Below are 22,715 nucleotides of genomic sequence, written 5' to 3'. Positions count from 1 at the left end.
AAGAAAGAGAAAGAAAGAAGGAAGGAAGGAAGGAAGGAAGGAAGGAAAGAAAGAAAGAAAGAAAGAAAGAAAGAAAGAAAGAAAGAAAAGGTCAGAGCAACACCAGTTGCTCTAGTGACTTGTCACTTTAAGGAGAGGTGTGTTTAGTATATAAACTAAAAGAACAGATGTAAGTTTTTCTTTGCAAATAACTTTTTTTTTAGTGTTTAAAAAAAGTATGTGCCCAACATTGTGGAAAACAAAATAGTATAAGGTTTGCTTTTTTCCATTAAAGAGTGTTGCTCAGATATTTGCTCTCATATTTCAAGGAATTGTGATTTCCTTTGTGTGGACATTCCCTCCCCTGATGCAAACTACAACCCCTCCACTGCTTTGATGATCTTCAAGAGTTACTTTGACTCTTTCATTAACTTGTACATTTATCTTCTCCTTATAGATATTGCTCTTGTGACTACAGGCAAACAATGCCTACAGGCAACCATTGGACCCACTCTTGAAGTGTCTTCAGCTTGGACTGATCTGTCAGGACTTGTACTCAACTGGAAAAACCCTTGTCAAAATAGGGTTACTTCCATATCACCCATAAGATATCAGAGGAGGACTGTCATGAAGAAGTCATCCATGAGAAAAACTAACCAGCAATATGAAGATGCCAAATGCCAAAGCATCACAGGCAATAAATGATTTTTAGAAGTGTGTGTGTATTTGAATCAGTAAAAATGAAGAGTTGACTTAGATTCTTAGCTTCACTCCTAGCTTCGGATGGACTAGTCCATCCTGTTTCTGTCCTGTGCAAAGGGACCAAAAGGACATCATGATGTTGAGAGCATTGTTCAATGTGTCTGACTGACTGATCAAACCAGTAAGACCTTGAAAGAAAGGAGATGTTTCTAAATGTACACATCTCAACATGACCCCGTGTATCTCAAGTTGACATCTATGCTTTAGATTCCTTTGTTCTAGTCCTAACCATCTATGTGACCTTGGGCAAGTTATTTTAAAACTGTGGGCCTCAGCTTGTTCCTCTGTAAAATGATGTGAGGGTGACTAAATGATACCAATATGATAAACATTTATTAAGTGACTTCTGTGGTCAAGCACTGAGCTAAGGGGATACAAATTAGAAAAATAAAAAAAAAGTCCCTGGCACCAAGGAGATTACAGTTTAATTTTTGTTATTGTTTAGTCCAATGTCTGACCCTTTGTGATCCTTTTCTTGGCAAAGATACTGGAGTGGTTTGCCATTTTCTTCTCTAGCTTATCTTACGGATGAGGAAACTGAGGTAAACAGGGTTAAATGACTTGCCCAGGGTCACATAGTTACTAAGTATTTGAGGTCAGATTTGAATTAATGAAGATGAGTCCTCCTGACTCCACTCCAGGTGGATGGTTCTTTGCACTTGACCAACTAACAATTCTATAACTTCTCTCTATAAAGAGAGAAGACAATAAGCAAAAAGAAGCTGGGGGCGGGGCGGGTAGGATGGAGGACTGGGTAGAGGGATATTGGAGTTGAAACCATACTGAACCAGTGGCAAATGAAGAGATGGCTGGAATTTTGAGCCTTCGAAAGAACTGAAGTTAAGAGAGGGGTTTATTTATTATTTAAAGAACTCATTTTTTTTTGCGAGTGATTCTCCCCCCCCATTAGAATGTGACTTTTTTTTTAATATTCTCAGCGCCTAGCACAGTTTCTACTTTACTTTGTAGGCCCTGTCTTTAGAAGAAAGGCACAACATACACACGTGTGTAACAGTTTAGGGTTTCTAAAGCCCATTTCATATCAATAATCCTGTGACGGACCATGTGCACGTATGACTCCTCACGCTACACCGAGGCTCCCAGAGGTGCCCGTGGTCATGCTGCTAGTGTCAGGCTTCTGACTGCAGGGCCAGCACACTTTCCATTCCAGCTCTCGGTTGTAAAGTGTAATAAGCAAAGCACCGTGTAAACCCCCCAATGCGGCGTAAAGGTGAGTTGTTATCATTACCATTAGTATTTGTATTAACTAGAAGGGAACAATGGCAAAGAAAGGGGCTCCGCTATCAGGCGTGGGACTCAGAGCCCGGGAGACGGAGGACTGGCAGTTGGGATTGCAGAGGTTTTCTTCCTCCATCGCCCTCTTTGCACAGGTCAAGCATCCCCTCTCCCTCCCCCAGTCTTATTTAGAAATCATGTCCTCTAGACAGGAAGGGCGGCGGGCTGAGAAGCACAGAGCGTCCCGGTCTCATTTCCTTTTGGGTCCCCATGTGGAATTTCATTTCGTATATTTAGGAAACCAGAGAGCAGGCTCTTCGGCGGGTCCTGCTTCCCCGGGCTTACTTCTTTCTCTTTCTCCCCAGGCCCCCCCCCCCCCCCCCCCCCCCCCGGGAAGGGGCTGGGCCCCGGCCTGGGGGCGAGGATTAGTCGCTGCGGAGAGGCCACCTTAGCCAGGGCTGGAAGGGTCTCTGGACTATCCACACTGCCAAGAAGTTTTGGGGGGGAGTGAGGAGGGGGTGGAAAGGGTAAGTGGGCTGGAGCTGACAGCTGGAAGGAGGGAGGGGGCCGGGAGGAGGGACCCAAGCACTTCCCACCTGGGAGAGGAGTGGGGAGTTGGGCCCGGGGGGGGAGGGGCCGGTGGGGACGGAGCGACTCCGCTCCATCCCCGCCTGGTCCCTGTGGAGCCCCGCGCTCCGGGTGGGAGGAAAGAGTAGGGAGGCGGAGCGCAGGGGAGGGGGTGGGAGGGAGGGGGTGGCGGGGACTGACCCCTCGGCGCACAGCCCAGTCGCCCCGCCCCTCCTCTGTCTAGGACCCCCCTCCTCTCCGCAGACCCCTCCTTTCCCAGGTCGGCGGCGCCCTCCCATTGGAGCTGCCCGCTGCCCGTCAGGTCCCCGCCACCGCCTGGCGAAAACAGCGCCCGGCCCAGGGCTCCGGGCTGGGAGAGCCTTGCGGAGCTGGGTCCGGGGCAGGCGCGGCGCGGCGCGGCCCGGCGGAGCCCCAGAGCCCCAGAGCCCGGAGCCGGGCTGGCTGCGCCCCGCAGCCATGACCCCGGGACGCCCCCCCTCCGCCGGGGGCAGGGGCATTTGATACTCTGCACAGCCGCTCGCAGCTGCCCCTGCAGCTAGCCACTGTCCTCCTGCTGCTCCCTCTCCCTCTCCCCCACTTCTTGCTGCCACTCTCCTGCTCCAGGCACCCCAGAGCGGGGGCCGCCTCCCCTCCTCCGCCCGCCGCCTCTTCTTGCAAACTGGGGCTATCTGGGCCAGCGGCAGGAGCCGCCGCTGGGGCCGCCGCCGCCTCCCCCCACCCCTGGCCATGGCTCGGCGGGTCCCGGGACTGAGGGTCCCGAGGGCGCCCGGCGGCGTCGGCTTCAGCCTCCCGCCGCCCCTGCTGCCGCCGCCGCCGCTGCTGCTGCTGCTGCTGCTGCTGCTGGGGCAGGCGCGGGCTTTTGGGGACGAGGAGGAGAGGCGCTGCGACCCCATTCGGATCTCGATGTGCCAGAACCTGGGGTACAACGTGACCAAGATGCCCAACTTGGTGGGGCACGAGCTGCAGACGGACGCCGAGCTGCAGCTCACCACCTTCACCCCGCTCATCCAGTACGGCTGCTCCAGCCAGCTACAGGTGGGCACTGATCCTCCCGACCCCCCCACCCCATCCCATCCCCGCTGGACCTTCCTCCCTCACCCCCTCCAACGCTTCTGGCCCAGAACAGAAGCTGGGTCCCAAACGTTCCCACTTCGACTATCTCCCCAGATCGAGCCCCTATCTCCGCAGCCCGAAGGGAAGGGTCAAACAGTCTGGATGGAAAGGGCCTCCCCCTTTGCTCCCCCTTCTCAGAAACTGAAAGCCAAATATTGTGTAAGTCATCTGGCTTGTTAAAGAGCCCACTCTTGCACCCCGCCCTAACGTTGCTCTCCCCTTCTCACCCCTGTCTGGCCAAGCCCCTAATCCCGGAGAAGCAGAGTGAGGGAAGAAATGGAGACTGTTATCTTGGCTAGAGATTAGGGGGTCACCGTTTGGTGGATTGCTGCGAGAGTGCCTGCCACCCGAGCCAGTTATAGCTTCCATTTGAGCCTAAGTGGACTCCTCCCTCTCTACTCCCCCTCCCCTTTCTATTTTATCTGTAAAGTTAAAAACTCCCAGGCAGTCCATTTGAGTAAAAGATTGTCACCTCGTTTTATTTTAATTCTCTTTTTTTTAAAAAAAAAAAACAACCCTAGTCACAAGAGCTGGCATTCACCAGGTTGTTTCTAGATACAAATCTTGTTACACTCAGTTTCCCACACTGAATGGGAATGGTGGTGCCTAGACCTTCCCCAGCCTAGACTTTCCTTAGTCTGACCTCAGCAAAGATTGTGCTGGAGGAGAACACTTCCACCGGGATATGTATTTATAATTACATGTATGCTGGAGAAGCGGCCAAGCAGTTTGAAGGACAGGACTGGCTCTGGGCTCATGTTGGAAAACAGTCACTTGTAACTGTAGCCTTCACAGACAACATCTGTAAGGAGCCATGGAGACTTTATCAGATTTGGATGAGTTGAGTCTAGGAACTCCACTTCTCTATTGGTGACAGCAAAGATTTTAGGGGGTTTTGGATGGGGTTTTAAAAATACTCATGTGTGAAAGGGTTCCTGTCATAGAAGTCCTGGTTTTCAGTTCTTTAAGTGGGTCTAAAAAAAGTCTAAACTGCATAATGGTCTAAGGCTTTTTTCAACATTTCTATTTCATTGGGGAATGTTTTAGGAAGAGAGGGATAGGAGTATTGGGAAGTGTAATGCCCAAAAGAAATCATTTCCTTTTACTTTGAGGGGAGTAATAATGTGGTTAAAAAGTTAAAGTATCTCTGTCCAGTAATGACCAACATAATTTAGACAGAGGGCAATATCAATAACTAGCAAGCATTAAGTGACTGTTATGTGGCAGGATAGAAAGGGTACAGTGGCAAGAGAGACGGGCTTGGAATTGGACTATCTGGGCTTGGAGCCCAACTCTGTGTAACTTTGGACAAGTCTCTAACCTCTCTGAGCTCCAGTTTCTTCATTTATAAAATGCGATTAATAAATCTTACATGGCCTCCCTCTAAGGGTAGGCATGAGAACAGTGGTTTTAAAACCATAAAGTGCTGCAGAAAAATATATTATCATTGACGCTTTTAAAAAATTATTTATTTTTTCCAATTACATGCAAAGATAGCTTTCAACAATCATTTTTGCAAGGTTTTGAGTTTCACATCTTTCTCCCTCCCTTCTTTCCCTCCCCCTCCCCTGTCAGAAAGCAATCCAATATAGGTTTTACATGGATAACAATGTTAAACAAATATCCATATTAATCATCTTGTGAAAGAAGAATAAAATCAAAAAGGAAAAAAGACCATGTCATTGATTCTTTCAAATGGGAGTCAAAGGTGAATTAGAGTGGCTTGGCTTTTACTTAAATAATAATAATAATATTGTTAATATCTTATGTTTATAAAGCAGTGGTAAAATTCTAGACTTGGAGTCAGGAGAGCTGGATGTTGAGTCTTGGCTGTACCATTGACTACTAGTCAGTTCACCTTTCTGGTCTCAGTTTCCTCATCTATAGAAATTGATCCCTAAGGTCCCTTTCAGCTCCCAAGTTCTATGGGTCCACTTGGATGGTTTCTGTATCTGTTATCTAAATTAATCTTTGCCACAACTCTCTGAGATAGATAGTGCAAATATTATCTGTTTTTGGAAGAGGAACTGGAACTCACCAAAGGTAAATGATTTGCTCCTGTTTGTACAAGTTAGTTATTAGCTAAGTCAGAACTCGGGGATCAAATTCTAGGTCTCCTAATTCCAAGTCCAGAGGGCTACCCACTAACCCATGGTGCCTTTCTCTACTGCAAAGAACTACAGGAACTAAACTAGGGATGAAATATTACTTTGATAGAAGGCATTCTTTTTGTGCTATTTAGGGAAGCGGCATGGTCTGGGAAGGACAGTGAATTTGGAATCAAGTTCTACCTATGCTGTTTATTAGCCAGGGCAAGTCATTTACTTCTTCGGGCCTAAGCTTGTTCATCTGTATATAAAGTGTGGAACCTTTATATTCTAAGGTTCCTTCCGGCTCTATTATTCCTCCATATGAGATAAAAGTAAAATACAAATATGGGCCATTCTAAAAAACAAACATAGACACTGTCTGTTCTGTTCACTAGTGTATAGGTCAAACCAAATATAATTGTTTTCTTCTATTTCATTACTCATCTAGTTCTTCCTTTGTTCTGTGTATGTGCCAATGTGCACAGAGAAGATCAACATCCCAATTGGCCCATGTGGAGGTATGTGCCTTTCAGTCAAGAGGAGGTGTGAACCAGTTCTGAAGGAGTTTGGGTTTGCCTGGCCAGACAGCCTCAATTGCAGCAAATTCCCTCCCCAAAATGACCATAACCACATGTGCATGGAAGGCCCAGGGGATGAAGATGTTCCCTTACCCCACAAGCCACCCATTCAGCCTGGGGAAGAATGTCATACCATGGGTATGCATTCAGATCAGTACATTTGGGTGAAAAGAAGCCTAAACTGTGTCCTGAAGTGTGGTTACGATGCTGGCTTATATAGCAGGTCAGCCAAGGAATTCACTGATATCTGGATGGCTATGTGGGCCAGCCTGTGCTTCATATCAACTGCCTTCACAGTGCTGACCTTCCTGATTGATTCATCCAGGTTTTCTTACCCTGAGCGTCCCATCATCTTTCTCAGTATGTGCTACAATATTTATAGCATTGCTTATATTGTGAGACTGACCGTGGGCAGGGAAAGGATATCCTGCGATTTTGAAGAGGCAGCAGAACCAGTTCTCATCCAAGAAGGTCTTAAGAACACAGGATGTGCTATAATTTTCTTACTGATGTACTTCTTTGGGATGGCCAGCTCCATCTGGTGGGTTATTCTGACACTCACTTGGTTCTTGGCAGCAGGACTTAAATGGGGTCATGAGGCCATTGAAATGCACAGCTCTTATTTCCACATTGCAGCCTGGGCGATCCCAGCAGTGAAAACCATTGTCATCTTGATCATGAGACTAGTAGATGCTGATGAACTTACAGGCCTGTGCTATGTTGGGAACCAGAACTTGGATGCACTCACGGGTTTTGTGGTTGCACCACTCTTCACTTACCTGGTGATTGGAACATTATTTATCGCTGCTGGCTTGGTGGCCTTATTCAAAATTCGATCCAATCTCCAAAAAGATGGAACAAAAACAGACAAGCTAGAAAGGTTGATGGTCAAAATTGGAGTCTTCTCAGTATTATATACAGTACCCGCCACGTGTGTGATTGCTTGTTATTTCTACGAGATCTCCAACTGGACGCTCTTCCTCTATTCAGCTGATGATTCAAACATGGCAGTTGAGATGCTGAAAATCTTTATGTCTTTGTTGGTGGGGATCACTTCTGGCATGTGGATTTGGTCTGCTAAGACACTCCACACGTGGCAGAAATGCTCCAACAGACTGGTGAACTCAGGGAAGGTAAAGCGAGAGAAAAGGGGAGATGGTTGGGTAAAGCCAGGGAAAGGAAATGAAACTGTAGTATAAGCACAGTTAACTTGCAAGCCCCCAAGGGGAAAATGCTTGCATTTTGGTAGAAATGTGTCAGGCCCCCCTCCCTCCATTTTATGCAATAACTCCAGTTGAACAAGGCTTGGATGTATGAGTTCGCAACTCATGTTAAAAAGCAAACAGTCCCAAACACATAACCAGAACAGCATTTCTGATGGCAGCCATGGTGTTCTCCCAAACAGAAAGGCCAATAGAGGCTTTCAAAGCTGTGAAAAATCAAACCGCTGATCACTTTAGCAGGTTGCAGTCCTGACATTGTGTACAGACCTTGCAGCTTTAGTGGCAAAGTTGCTACCCCTGAATGGTCAACCATTATCAGAACTGAGTTTTGTTAACTTGAAGGAGAAAGATTAACTTTTAAAGTCCTTTAAGATTTGGAATACTAACTGGGTCTTTCAAATAATAACCCAATCAATAAACACTGGAAATACTGAGTTCAGAGAAGTATTACAAGGTTTTCTAGTTTGGTTTTTTGAAGGTGTTTATAACATAACTTAAACATTTTCCATAGTACCCCAGTTTACTCCTCAGAGATGTGCCAGTCACACCCCACCCCCCCCAATGGTGATGTAAAAGTACTTCATTGTCTTTGTCATGAAATAAGAGTTGTTTAGGCAAAGATAAAGGGTCCAATGAATTTTTCTTCTAAGTTAAAAACAAAACAAAACAAAACAAAACAAAACCAACAAAAATCTTATTTCAGTTTCTCCTGTTTCAGGATGTTAGTCTTCTACTCCCTCTCCACCTCACTTTTGTATTAATGACTTAAATGCATATGTTAATAATAAAAAAAATTAGAGCATGACTAAAGGGGTGGGGGATGGGGAATTAAGGGTGATTCACTTTCTGACAATCATTTAATTCAGAGAAAAACGAGATTTACTCAGTCTACTTACCTTACACACCCCAGAGACCCATTGCATTGAGCAATTAAGACTTAATATATTTCACTTTGTGTGATTGCATCTCTGCAGACGCCAGTCTGGAAGGACTAAAATGTTAAGTTTCTTGGCAACTTTGTGTTCACACAGATTAACTGTGTAATTTGTGTGTGTCAATTACAATTAAAAGCACATTCTCCGACCATGACATAGTCCCCTGCCTGACTTTAAGCTATGGTCAGCTTGCATTCTCAGAATGATAGCGCATTTTTTTTTAAATATAAGAATGTTATCAGAGAGTCTGGTCTCCATTCAACAATGGAGACATTTTCCCTTCTGTAAAGGGATCTAAGGCGAACAAATTCTGCTCCTTGGTGCACAATTGTGATGACTCTTGCTGGCTCTCTGAGCGGCATGGCCTGCAGTATTTATATGGTGCTTAATGAATCTCTGACTTCCAGCAAGGAGCTTGTTTGGTTATCAGGGGACATGGTGCAAACCATATAAACCTGCCGACTGCTGAGAACTCACAGGTCTTAATTGCCCCATTGTTGACTGGCCCCATGCTTTGGACTGTTTAAAAACTTGCTTCACATTGAAAGAGAACCTTTCAGCAGCCTCTGGAAAATAGCAGTTCTTTTGAAAATGTAGCTGTCCCAAACATTAACCTGTCTAAGACCTTCTTTAGACTTCTAGTCTGCAGCAGACTCAATGTTTGCCATTCCTGGGCATATTTTTGGTTCCTTTCCATCCAATTCATACCAATGTTACATTCATCCCTGATTTAGCAACGATATATCATTCATTCATTCATCTTTTTCCCCCTTTTAGTAGGAAAGCCCTGGTCCCTTTGCTTTGTAAAGAAATGTATCCAGAGTCTTAGAATTCCAAATAAGTGGCCAGATTTTGGTGATAAGCTTCTCCTTTTATTGCTTGCTTCTCTCAAGTATTGAACACTGTGACTTTGATATGATCAGTCAGGTCTCTAGGATCCTGAGAAAGAATCCCTGGAAAGGCTGGTGTGAATTGGCTTAGCTAAATCAGAGATTGTATTGCATATAGAATGTAAACCTTGAACTCTCTTTTCTGCACACAAATCAGTTCCCATAAATGTCTAGGGCCACCAAATGATTGCACAGGGGCAGATTCTGCCCTTACTCACGCTCTACTCCAGTGCCTAGGGAGTTGTGCAGCAAATTTGTCCCAGGGAAAGGAGGAATCCAGGAGGGAGAATGATTTAACTAAGGCTTAATATGGATGCCTGACTCTTAAGAGTTCTGGATTTTTTTAATCCTAACATTTAATCCTAACATTTCCGTGATCTTGTGATTTGGGCAGTCTAATCCAGTAGGAGAAAATACTTGAGTGGGAAAGTCAGGAGACCAACTTTCACATACTGAAGAGTTGGTCATTCACTAGGTGCTGACATGTCAGATTGCTCATCAAGTCTCTTGCCTTCTAAGGTAAAAATGCCTACAATCAGCAGCAGTCACCTCTGCTAGTTGAGTTGAAACTCTGTGCCAAGTTTCTCTCCTGCTGTCTTTCAAATGAATGAAATATTTAAGACTGAGAGAGGGAGTTCTTAATCTGTTTTGTGGAATGAACCCATCCCTTTGACTGTTTGTCTCTTCTCAGAATAATGATTTTAAATGCAAAATGTGAAAGATACAAGATTACAGAGGAAACCAATTATATTGCAATATATTCATATATTGTAACAAATTATATTGCAATATAGTAATTAAAATAATTTTTCTTAAGTATACAAACTCCAGATTAAGAACCCCTGCCTTAGGCAGAGGGATTTGATAGAATAATGTTTGCATCTCTTGTTTTACACAGTTGACTTTTTGCTATAGCCAGAGTCTCAGTCACTTTTTATCAGCTGTGAAGTACCTCTATTCCACTTGACATTTGAACCGAATACCTACCATCTATAGAACTGTGTGGACACAAAGGTGGACATGTTTGTTTTTTCCCCTACTGCCATGGTCTTTCAACATGGCTTAATATTGGCCTTATTTGAGTCTGTTGAATTGTTTCATCCATTTTGCAAAGTGGAGTGGAGCCTCCCTGAAAACCTATCCATCTGGTTCATAGGCTTGTTCTAGTTCAATAAAGCTACTGGGGTCTTGTGGGACCTTCCTCTCCTGGAATAGAAGCTTTCCCTTCTCCTTTGTGATTTTTTTTAAGATTACTCCCTAATGTAGGAGCATGGGCCTGGCAAGGGAAAATAGCAGCAGCTCTTTAAGGAAACCTTGTGGACTGTTATGCAAACAGCCTTCTTTTGCAAAACTGAGATCCATCTCTGCTGGTTTCAGGAAGGCCAGGTATTTTCTAACCCCCTTTTTCAATTAAATTAAGCATCTACAGGGGAGATAGAAAGTTTGGATAAGGCATGGCCCCTGGCCTCTGCCGGGGGGGAGAAGACAAATCCAGATGGCTTTAATATACAGTATTACATGGTAAATGCATCAGACAATTGCAAACAAAGTGCTTTGTGAGTACAGGTCTGAGGGGGAAGGCAATTCCACTGGCAGGCAATTCCATTTCTTTTCCTCTGTATTGGGATTCACTGTGGCTTATCTCTGTTAATGTTGGGGCAGCATCTTGCCTGGCAAAAAGCCAAGACTGCTTTTCTTCCTTTGGAATTTGGGAGAAGTTGTCATCTGTCACTTCTGGGAAGACTCCTTGACAGCTGGAGAATATAGCTATAAAAACCAAAGCATCTCCATCCACTTTCAGATGGGAATCTACTAAACCATTAAACTAGGCTCTTCTCAAATCTCTGCCTAACTTTTTCTTCCCCTTCAAGACCCCTCCCCCTCCTTAGACAGAGATGGATTTCTTAGACTGAGAATAGAATAATATCTATGGAGTCTGTTTGGTCAAGCAAGGTGGTCTGGCTGAACTTGATTCACATCCTTGTCCTCTAGTAGGGACCCATTTTCTGTCCTGTTGGATTGCTACTAGATTACCAACTTGCTATGGTATCCTGGAACTGCATAAAGTGGGAGGAAAAGCTTCACTTCCATGAGCTACCTCCCTTCTGATTTCTTCCTATTGATTCTCCCATCTATTGGAAATAGAAATTTTGATCTGGAAGGGAACCTTAAAAACTACTGAGTCCAACCCTTTCATTTTTCAGATAAGGGAAATGATGCAGATAGAGATTAAGTTATTTGCCTCAAATTGGATAAAAGTATCTAAGGCAGAATTTTAACCATGGTCTTCTGGACTCCAAGTCTAATACCTTGTTCAATATTCTTGGTATCCAAATCCTGAGACTGCATTACTATTAATACAACCATATCAAGTTTTCTAGTCCTGTACTTCCCTCCTCTAGACCTCAGTTTCTACATCTGTGAAATGGGGGAGGTGGACTAGATCAGAGATGCCAAACATGCAGCCCACTTTAATATATGTTTTCCTAAGTCAGTATGCAGGCTCACAGGGATCCTGACATAAATTTTGGTGGGCCCCATTTCTATTTGACTTTGACATCATTAGACTAGATGAGCACTTTTCTGTGAGCTTATAATTCTCTTTCATAGCAGCCACTGCTAAAGTATGAAAAGATTTCATCACTAGGGTGCAATATTGAACTGCTTGTAGAAATGGTGATTGCAATGCTTCTGTAGGAGAGTCAAAAAATTCAGAACTGGAAGTTGAGGGATAAACTAAGAAGAGTCTCCAGCACAAATCTCTGTATATTGCATGCAAGCTAATTAGAATTGTGGAAAGAGGGCTGGAGTTGGAGTCAGGAAAACCTGAGGTCATCTCCTGCCTTGGACATTGCTTGACAGTGATCAAATCACTTAACCTGTCTGAGCCTTGCTGTCCTCATCTGCAAAATGGAAATAATACTAATAATACCTCCTATATTTATTTGTTAAGTTCAAATGATCTATAATACATATAAGACGCTTTACAGACTTTAAAGCCCTATATAAATCCCAGTTATTCTTATTCTGTGCTATAGCAGGCATATTAGAGAGGGCTTTTGATTTAAATACTCATGCTTCATTGATCCTTAGTCCAGTTCCTTATTCTCTTTCTCCTTGTGTTTGAGCTCAGGCTCCTAACTTGAATTTGTATCTTGTCTGGAAAAGAACTTATACTATCACCTCATTAGACCCAAGATAGGGATTCTTTACAGCTGCCAAGGGAACTCTTTGCTTGACCAGGGAGTAAATAGACTGCCCATTTTTTAAAAGCACTGGCATTTATTTGATTTCACTAGAATATTTTCTCGGCCAATCTGGTTAGTTCTACTTCCTGCCAGCCACTTGGGTAACATAATTTACACAGCATGAAGTAGGCCCTTGAGAGTGGTGTTGCAACAAAGGTCCTGTGTAATGCTTTCTTTTTCGAAGTCTAACTGGCCCTGATGGCAGTGACTTGAACCCCATTTAAACTTCTCTTTTTTTCTTTTTTCCTTTTTTGAATTGGCAGAGAGTCTGCAGTATTGATTCAAGGTAGGCCCAAGTAGAGAGACTTGGCTCAAATTTGTTTATTTCCAATATGCTTGAATTTCTCCTTGGTCTTCCACAGTGTTCAAAATCACCATTATCATTCAAGGTAGCATTTAGAATGACTAGTGCTTTTGGTTTCTTCATTTCTGGGTTTGTCTGTCCCCTCTCTACTTTGAAGAAGAAAATTCTGGTCAATGAAGGGCTAAAGTTCATTTTTGCTTTCAGGTAATCTGTTTCTGAAATGTTTTCATCCCAGCTCTGTTGCTAACATTCTATTACTTGATGTCAAGTCTATGAAGACTGAAGTCATTTTTTTCCTCAGCACCTGTCACTGGAGTCCTATAAATGGAAGGTGTTTTCTCATTTCATATTTGCTGAGCAAAAGAATGATTGACTCAGCTATTGTACCTAGATGTAGGTCAGTCACTTAAAACCACTCAGTGGTCTCTACCTGTGGGTATTGCCTGGTTCCCCTCTACTTCAAAGGGGGTTGTGAGTGAGATCTTAGAAGTATCAACACTAAACGCGCTTGAGCTCCTTTGAAAGAAGGTGCTGTGAATATTGACTGCATTTAGAAGAGGGCACTGCTGAAATGTGACTAGCCCTACGCTAAATGGCATTACAGCAGATAGCCAGACAGCTCTTGCATCCCCTCTTCCCACCCTATTTCCAGTCATCCAGAGGCCAACCTGTGAAGGTTCTGAGATGTCAGATACAGAGATACCAGGGTGATACTCTATTAAACATGTCCTGAATGAATTTCTGAACTTCAAAGACAATGGACACTGATGTTTTTTAGGATGTACAAAAGCATATCTGCATTGATGTATGTACTGTAAATTTCTAATTTATCACTGTACAAAAGAAACTTTGCTATTTAATTTTTGTATCAAGGGAAAATAAAGTTTTGTTTATTAGCCCCTGTGTGAAAAGGAATATCTTTTTACTTTTAATTTTTTTGTTGCTATCTTTTCTATTTGTCAGCCACATTTCCCAATATATATTTATGCCATCTCCTCATCCCCATTATAGTATCTCTCATTACAAAAAAGGAAAAAATTTCAACAAAACTTATTGAAACAAGATCAAGTATCACATAGGTAGTGTTCCATACTTAGAGTCTTCAGCCTTTCCAAAGAAGGGAAGAAGATGCATTCTCAGACCTCCTTTTTGGGATCAAACTTGCTCATTATATGGCCACAGTATTCAGTTTTTTTTTGTTGTTGTAGTCCTTGTGCATGTTGTTTTCAGGCTCTACTTCACTTTTTTTTGGTTATTTTTTTTATTTTTGAGTATTTCCCCCAATCATATGTAAGAACCATTTTAGCCTTCACACTTTTTACAATTGTGGGTTCCAAATTCTTTCCTACCTTCTTTCCTTTTTCTCCATCATTGAAAAGGCAAGCAATTTGATAAAAGTTATACATATACAGTCATGCAAAACATTTCTATATTAGTCATATTGTAAAAAACACAAGCAAACAAAAAACACTGGGGAAATAAAAAGTAAAAAATGTCAACCCTCATATCCATATATCAAGGTCTTAAAAGAGACAGATTTTTTCCTTCATTTTCCATATAACTTCAATTTTTTTTCATCATTTTTCTTTAAGCTGTCAAGTTCTGTTGTATGTATATTTGCTTTCTTGAGGGGTAGGAAATCACAACAATAATATCATTTTAAAGACAGCATCAAAAAGTGTTGTCCATCAATCCATAGGCTAACTGACTACTATTGGACAGTAATCTTTTCTGATACTGAAGAAGAGCAAGTGAAGAAAGGGAAAAAAGTTGACTCCTTTTTACTTGGTGGAGGGGAGAATTGAGCTACAGCAGAAACCTGTTTATTCAAGTCATGTAGAATGAGACATAACCCAAACATATACAAATCCTGATTGTTCTGGTTCTCCGAAATTCCCAGATATCAACTTTTGAATTTTCTTTGTCCCCTGGCCTTGCTTTCAACTTGAACATTTGCTCAAAGTCATCCTGAATGACTGTTAGAGTCAGCTGTTAGACTGTTCATTTATCTGGACCTATTTAAAAGTTTGGTGGTACAGTGGATAGAGTGCTGAGCCTGGAATCAGGAAGACAAGCTTCAAATTCAGTCTCAAATGCTTACTAGCAGTTTGACCCCAGGCAAGTTTCTCAAAGAAGTGATACTGGGAAACCCTGAAGGTCTTTCTTAAGAATTTTAGGATTGATTATACAGCATGGGAGACACTGTCACAGAAGCACCCAGCATGGTGTGCCCTCATTAGTGAGGATGCTGCGCCCTATGAGGAAGGAAAAATTGAAGCAGCTCAAAGGAATGTAAGATGGATAAGTTTAGAGTTAGCACCCCAGGCGTTCATATAGATTATTTGTACCCGACCTGTGGTAGAGCATTCTGAACTTGTATTAGTCTGATCAGCCATAGTTGGACACACTGTAATTTGTCTTTTTGTTTGTTTGTGTTTTTTTAGGTTTTTTGCAAGGCAAATGGGGTTAAGTGGCTTGCCCAAGGCCACACAGCTAGGTAATTATTAAGTGTCTGAGACCAGATTTGAACCCAGGTACTCCTGACTCCAAGGCTGGTGCTTTATCCACTACGCCGCCTAGCCGCCCCTGTAATTTGTCTCTAACATAGTGATATCATTTTGGTCTTCTTCAGTGATGAAGGATAAAAACTAAACAATCAACTAGTCTGTAAAATGAATCAGAGAAGGAAATGGGAAAAACCACTCCAGTTTGCCAGAAAAACCCAAAAAGGGTCATAGAGAGTTGAACATGACTGTGAAAACAACTAAACAATAACACAACTTCTAGATTCTTCCTGTTAAGTGATACGACACCTTTTGTTTCATTGCTTTTTTATATAATGCCTATGAATTGATTACAAAGGTAGAGAAGTCAACTGAGTCTCTAATTAAAATAATAATAAAAATAACTTTTGGAGATCTGAAAAGATATCCAATTTCTTTGGTAGGTACTTTAATGAATTTTCATTAAAGAGACCTCAGAGTTCCTCTGGTTCAGCTCTCAGTCTGATGGATGATTCCACTTGACAACATCTTTGAATGGTAACTCTAGTCTCTGTTTGAAGATTGTCTGTGATGCAGAACTCATTCCCTCCCTAGACAGACAGCTCACAGTTGAACAGCTCTAATTCTTCGGAAGTTAATCTTTATATTAAGACAAAAATCAGTTACCTTGTAGCTTCTACCTATTTGCTCCCATTTCTGCCATTTGAAGCTGTACCAAGTACTTCTAATTCCTCTTCCATGTGACAGCTCTTCAGATGTTTAAAGACAAGTTATCATGAGTGAAAAATATGGAATTACCTTAAAAGGCTGGTGTTCACTGCTGTTGCTGCTATTCCTAGGCAGTCAGAGTGATTAGTCCCTAGTTGTATGGCTAGTCCAAACTTTTGAATGTATCTGCTTCAGTGTCTGGGCTGAGGATGGGTGGGAGGAGGGAAGAGGTGCTGGGATTGGGTATGACAGATGTGGTGGACAAGAGTCAAAAGGGGAAGATTTTTTCCCTATGACTATCCTTCACTAGCAGAAGGTATAGGGAGAAAGTTTCTATTGAGAGTCTATTGAGATAACATATGGCTAAGTAAATAGATCTGGTCTAGGAATCCAGAAGACTTGAGTTCATTGTTTTCAGACCCTGGGCAAATCATTTGACCTTTGTCTCAGTTTCTTCCACTGAAAAAGGAGGATCATAGCATGGGGATAATAATTGCCTCCCAGGGTTGTAAGGATTAAATGAAATAAAATTTGTAAAGCACTTAATCTGGCACAGTGTCCGGCATATTGAAGGTGATTAATAAATGCTTATTCCCTCTCTTCCTCTTCCCCTTTTCCATCACTTCTATGTTCTGAGAAAAAGAAGTGAATATGTAGTTCTCACATCTAGGCCGATCTAGATAGGATTTTACATTCTGTGATCATTGTTGGGAAAACTTGGAGCAGTAGAAAGAATTCTTTCTTTGGCATTAGACAGTGTCATTTAAATCTAGGGTTTCCTGCTTACTATCTGCATAATATATAATCTTAGATAAATCATTTAAAACACTTAGGTTTTCTCATCTGCAAAATGGGAATTGAATGAGATTATCTTCTGATTCTGTCATCTCATCTTTAGGAGAATGGATTTCCATCTGAATCAGATCTATTCTAAGCTCTCTGCACTGATACAGATCTCAGTGAATGGGAAGGGAGCATAATGATGAATTTTCAAACTTCCTTTATGTCTGCTGCCTGATTTTCTTTTAGGCCCATTGCCCAAGTTTCTGTAAGCACGACTTGATTTCCTTTAGGGCCTGAGAATGTACTTACCTTCTCCCTCCCCTTTCCCCTCTAGGTTTTATTAGAGCCATACAAAACACCAGACATGTCAGTATAATTACTGAATAGGCTTACCTCACAGATGGGGAAACAGGAATGGTGACTGATGGATTTGACCACTTGTATAGGAAGTGGATGACAGGGTCAGGCCAAGTGTTTTTTTAATCGCCAGTATTCTCTGGAAAAGTGATATCACAGTAATATTTCTAAAGACTCAAACTCATGTTTCAAAAATGGTAACATGGTGCCATTAATGAGATGTGGGACCTTGGAAAAGTCACTTAGCTTTTTAGGTCCCCAGTTTTCTCCTTTGATGATGGTTCTGAAATTAATGATCACTTAAGTTTCTTCTCACTTCAGCAATTTTATGATTTGATGCTTCTATGACCAGTTTCTAGTATTGTTGTGTTTTGCAGACTACTTATCTTAATTGGTACTTTCTCTTCTTCCTCCTCCAAATGTCGAGAGAATCTAGAATACTGGATAAAGATTAGAAAATTTTAAAAGAATATAGGATCAGGATTACTGGATTCATTGAACAAAGTCTTTTACTTATAGTATGCAGAAACTGGTATTCAAATTCTGGATTTGATAGGATTCACTAATAATACTGACCTATTAATAATAATGTCAGTTCACTTATTGATTTATTCATTCAACTATTTTGATTCTTTGATCTGATTAAATAAACATTTTTAAATTTTTTAACACAAACTTAACATTTATCAATAAACTTTCCAATATATAAAGAATGTCAATCAACATTTTTTCTTTGTTATTTTATTTTATTTTTCCAATTATATGCGAAGTTAATTTTCAGCATTCATCATTTGAAAGTTTATGAGTTCCACATTTTTCTACCATTCTCTCTTCTCTCTCTTCTCTCCCCATGGTAGTGAACAATCTGGTAAAAATTATACATTTATAATTGTGTTTAACATATTTCCATATTAGTTATGTTGTGAAAGAGGAATTAGAACTAAGGGGGGAAAATCATGAGAAAGAAAAACATAAAAGAAGTTCAAAAAATGAAAATCATATGCTTTGTTCTTCATTTAGACTACATGTTTTTTCCTCTGGACATGAATCACAGTTTCTATAGTCTTTCAGGATTGTCCTTCAACAAACATTTATTAATCATTCACTATGTGTTAGGTGGGACAGGTAAGTATTGCCGCAATTAGAGCAAAGCACTACCATCAGGAAGATGCATCTTTTTTGAGTTCAAATCTGACCTCAGACACTTTAATAGCTGTTTGACCCTGGACAAGTCACTTAACCCTGTTTCCTTGTATATAAAGAAGCTGGAGAAGGAAAAAGTAAACCACTTTCTTTGCCAAGAAAACTCAATTGAAAAATGACTAACAACAAAATATTTCTAGCATTACTTACTTTGGGCAAGGCACAAAGTCTAAAATGATATACTCCCTGTCCTTAATATGACTAGAAAATAAAGTACAATGATAAATGTTGGAAGGGATGTAGGAAATTTTGGACACTAACACATTGTTCTTGAAGCTGTGAACTGACCCAACTTTCCTGAAGAGAAATTTGGAATTATGCCCAAAGGGCAATAAAAATGTGCATACCCTTTGATCCAGCAATACCATTACTAGGTCTATATCCTTAAGAGATCATGAAAAATAGTAAGAAATCCAGATGAACAAAAATATTCATAGTAGCTCTGTTTGTAGTGGCAAAGAATCAGAAATCAAGGGGATATTCATCAATTGGGGAATGGCTGAGCAAATTGTGGTATATGTGTGTGTGATGGAACACTTGTTCTATTAGAAATCAAAAGGGATGGGATTTCAGAAGAGCCTGGAAAGACTTGCATGAATTGATGCTGAGCGAGATGAGTAGAACCAGAACTTTTTCACCTTAATAGCAACATGGGGTGATGATCAACGTTGATGGACATGCTCACTCTATCAGTGCAATGATCAGGGACAATTTTAGGAGATACATGATAGAATCCAGAGAAGGAACTATGGACTTTAAATGAAGACCAAAGACTATTACATAATTTTGCTATCACTAATATTTTCTTCCTTATGGATATTTTTTCCTCTCAATACATTCAGTTTTGATCTACAAGTATCATAGAAACAAATGTAAAGACTTTATCAGATTACCTTCTGATGGGGAGGAGGAGAGAGGGAAGAGAGGGAGGAGAAAATTGTAAAATTCAAAACCTCACCCCAAAAAATGATTGGTAGAAACTACTATTGGATATAATTGGAAAACAAGTAAAATATTTATATAATTAAAAAAACTTAAATACGGTTAGAAGAGATATGTGCATACATAGATGTTTGCAAAATATATAGGAGATAATTTTGGGAGGAAGGAACTTGCAGCTGGAGAGTCAGAAAAGTTTTTTTTGTAGAAGGCAGCTTTTAACTGAGCCTTGAAGGAAAGTAGGAATTATGAGGTGAAGGGGTGGAGCAAGTATATTACAGAAATGGGATTCAAAGACAAATTGGTGGGAGGTAGAGTTCTGTGTTTGAGGAAACAAGACCAGTTTAGATGGTTTATAATATTTATAGAGTTAAGTCTAATCAACCTACAAAAGTAGGTTAGAGCCAGGTTGTGAGGCAGTTTTGCTGCCAACAGAGGAATTTATATTTGATCCTAGAGGTAATGGGGAATCTCTGTAGTTTATAGAATAGAAAAATGACAAAGTCAGATTACTTTTAGAAAAATCACTTTGGCCATTGCCTGGCACATGGATTAATTAGATTGGGGAGAGAGCTGATGCAAAGGGACCAATTGGTTGACTTTTAATGGCCTGAACTAGGTTGGTGGTTGGGTGAGTAGAAAGGAGAAGAGGAGATATTGTGGAGATAAAAGTGAGTGGATTTGTCAATCAATTATCTGTATTGGGGTGAGTAAGTTGAGGATGACACAAAAGAATAAAAAAATGAACAAAACATTAAGGTTTGCTGATGTAACATATATGGGGTGACAGTAGCACCTCATACCTCTCCCAACAGGGTATATGGACTTCTACTGACTTTCTGGATTGGAAGGTTCTCCCTAACCCTTCCTAATAGAGGCAGATCAAGGTTCCCAGCTGAAGGACCACATACACATTCAAACTTTCTTAACATCCTGGTGTAACTTTGTATTGGGGAAATATGCTCTTCCTTTTCACTTTAGCTCTTTTTTTTTTTTTTTTTTTTTAGGTTTTTGCAAGGCAAAGGGGGTTAAGTGGCTTGCCCAAGGCCACACAGCTAGGTAATTACTAAGTGTCTGAGACCGAATTTGAACCCAGGTACTCCTGACTCCAGGGCTGGTGCTTTATCCACTATGCCACCTAGCTGCCCCTTCACTTTAGCTCTTTAACCTCCACTGGTGTATTTCCATTTACACAAAAAAGTTACTCAAAAATGACATTACAGGAAACTAGATAAAACAGGACAAAGAACTGATTTGTACAACCTTGAGTTCAAATTCTAATTTATACAGTTAAGGGAAGTGTAACCCTGGGCAAGTCCTAACTGCTCTAGATATCAGTTTCTTTATCTGTAAAATGAGGACACTAAGAGTACCTACCTCACAGGATACTTGTGAGAATCAAACACACACACACACACACACACACACACACACACACACACAGACACACACATCATGTTGGTTTGGTTTTTTTTTCTTTTAACAAAGCAATGGATTAAATGAATTGTCAAGGTCACACAGCTAGGTAATCATTAAGTGTCTGAGACCGGATTTGAACTCAGGTCCTCCTGACTCCAGGGCTGGCATTCTATCCACTGTGCCACCTAGCTGCCACCTAGCTGCACAATAATCTAACATTATTGTTAGATTCTGGTTTCTAATCCATTCTGCTATCCACTTCTGTTTTATGAGTTAATTCTTTTCATTCCCATTTATAATTTTTATTTCCTTCTATACCATTTTCTTCTATTTATCCTTCTATCTTTCTTTTTTATCCTGTCCTTCCTCAGAATCTTGTTTGACTTCTGACTACTGCCTATCTTAATCTGTCCTACCTTTTATCATCCTCCCCTCCTCCCATATCTCTTATATTTGTCTCCTATGATATTCCTATTGGGTAAAATAGATTTCTCTACCCAACTCTGTGTGTGTGTATGTGTGTGTGTGTGTGTGTGTGTGTGTATGTGGTACACATATTTATATAAACATACATATACAAATATATGCAAGGATATGCATATATTTATTTATTTATTCTTCACTCTTTGAACTCATACCAATGATAGTGAGGTTCAAGCATTGACCACCTCATTTTCCTCATCTACTATAAAATCTCTCCCTTGTGAGCCTCTAGTATATGAGAAAATTTTACCCATTCTACCTCTCCTTTCCCTTTCTTTCAGTTCATTCTTCCTTCTCATCTCTACATTTTTAAAAAAATCATCCCAGCTTAATTAACTCATGCTTATGCTCTATTTATGTAGACTCTAACTTCCCTAATAAGGAGGTTTTTTTTAAAAGTTGCATGTATATCATTTACCCATATGGAATATAAACAGTTTAACCTTATTGAATCTCTTATGATTATTCTTTCATGTTTTTCTTTTTAATCTTCTCTTGATTATTCTGTTTGAAAGTCAAATTTTCTGTTCAGTTCTGTTCTTTTCATCAGCAATACTTGTAAATCTTCCATTTCATTAATTATCCATTTTTTTTCTCTAAATGATTATTTTTGGTTGTAATCTTAGCTCCTTTGCCTTCTGAAATATTATATTCCAAGTACTCCATTCTTTTAATGTGGATTTTACTAAATCTTGTTATCTTAACTAGCTCCATGATATTTCAATTGTTTGTTTTGACTCCTTGCAACATTTTTTTCTGATGTGAGAGCTATATAATTTGACTACAGTATTCCTGGAAGTTTTCATTTTGAGATCTCTTTTAGGAGGTAATTGATAGATTTTTTTCAATTTCTATTTTAGCCTGTAGATCCAAGATATTGGGACAATTTCCTTGATAATTTTTGAAATATGATATCTAGGTTCTTTTTTGATTCTCTCTTTCAAGTAGTCCAATAATTCTTAAATTCTGTCTTGTTGATCTCTTTTTAGATCAGTTATTTTTCTAATTGATAGTTCTCATTTTCTTATTTTTCATTCTTTAGATCTTGTTTTATTGTTTCTAGAAATCTCATGGAAGCATTAGTTTCCTCTTGTCTAATTCTAATTTTTAAGGAATTATTTTCTTCAGTGAGCATTTGTACCTCTTCCCCAATTTGGCTAACTCTGCTTTTTTAAGTTCTTTTCTTCAGTGAATTTTTGTACTTCTTTTACTAAACTTTTAATTCTTTTTCATAATTTTCTTGCATTATTGTTCTCAATTCTTTCTCCATTTTTTTCCTCTACTACTCTCCTTTTTTTCTTTAACTCTTCCCTGAATTTTCTCTGGCTTTTTATCCAATTAGCATTTTTCATTGAGGTTTTCCTTGTAGCTGT

The 22,715-nt window shown here is 40.6% G+C and overlaps 1 protein-coding gene across 1 annotated transcript; it reads left to right on the top strand.

Moving 5' to 3' along the window:
- The first annotated feature begins 3,291 nt into the window (after positions 1-3,291).
- Positions 3,292-21,770, top strand: FZD4 (frizzled class receptor 4). Its single transcript, XM_074217066.1, has 2 exons — positions 3,292-3,600; positions 6,217-21,770. Exons 1-2 carry the CDS (start codon positions 3,292-3,294, stop codon positions 7,543-7,545), a joined length of 1,638 nt encoding a protein of 545 aa, XP_074073167.1. The 3' UTR covers positions 7,546-21,770.
- The last annotated feature ends 945 nt before the right edge of the window (positions 21,771-22,715 follow it).

Source organism: Macrotis lagotis, chromosome 1, assembly GCF_037893015.1.
Source record: "Macrotis lagotis isolate mMagLag1 chromosome 1, bilby.v1.9.chrom.fasta, whole genome shotgun sequence".
NCBI classification, from domain to species: Eukaryota; Metazoa; Chordata; class Mammalia; order Peramelemorphia; family Peramelidae; genus Macrotis; species Macrotis lagotis.
The sequence above is the reverse complement of the archived record's forward strand: the minus strand, read 5'-3'. Positions and strand labels throughout refer to the sequence as shown.

What these genes read in the sequence shown, in the direction of transcription:
- FZD4 (XM_074217066.1), top strand. Translation starts at nt 3,292, where the DNA reads ATGGCTCGGCGGGTCCCGGGACTGAGGGTCCCGAGGGCGCCCGGCGGC. An exon ending in GCTGCTCCAGCCAGCTACAG is followed by an intron (nt 3,601 to 6,216) that starts GTGGGCACTGAT and finishes TTACTCATCTAG; the next exon opens with TTCTTCCTTTGTTCTGTGTA.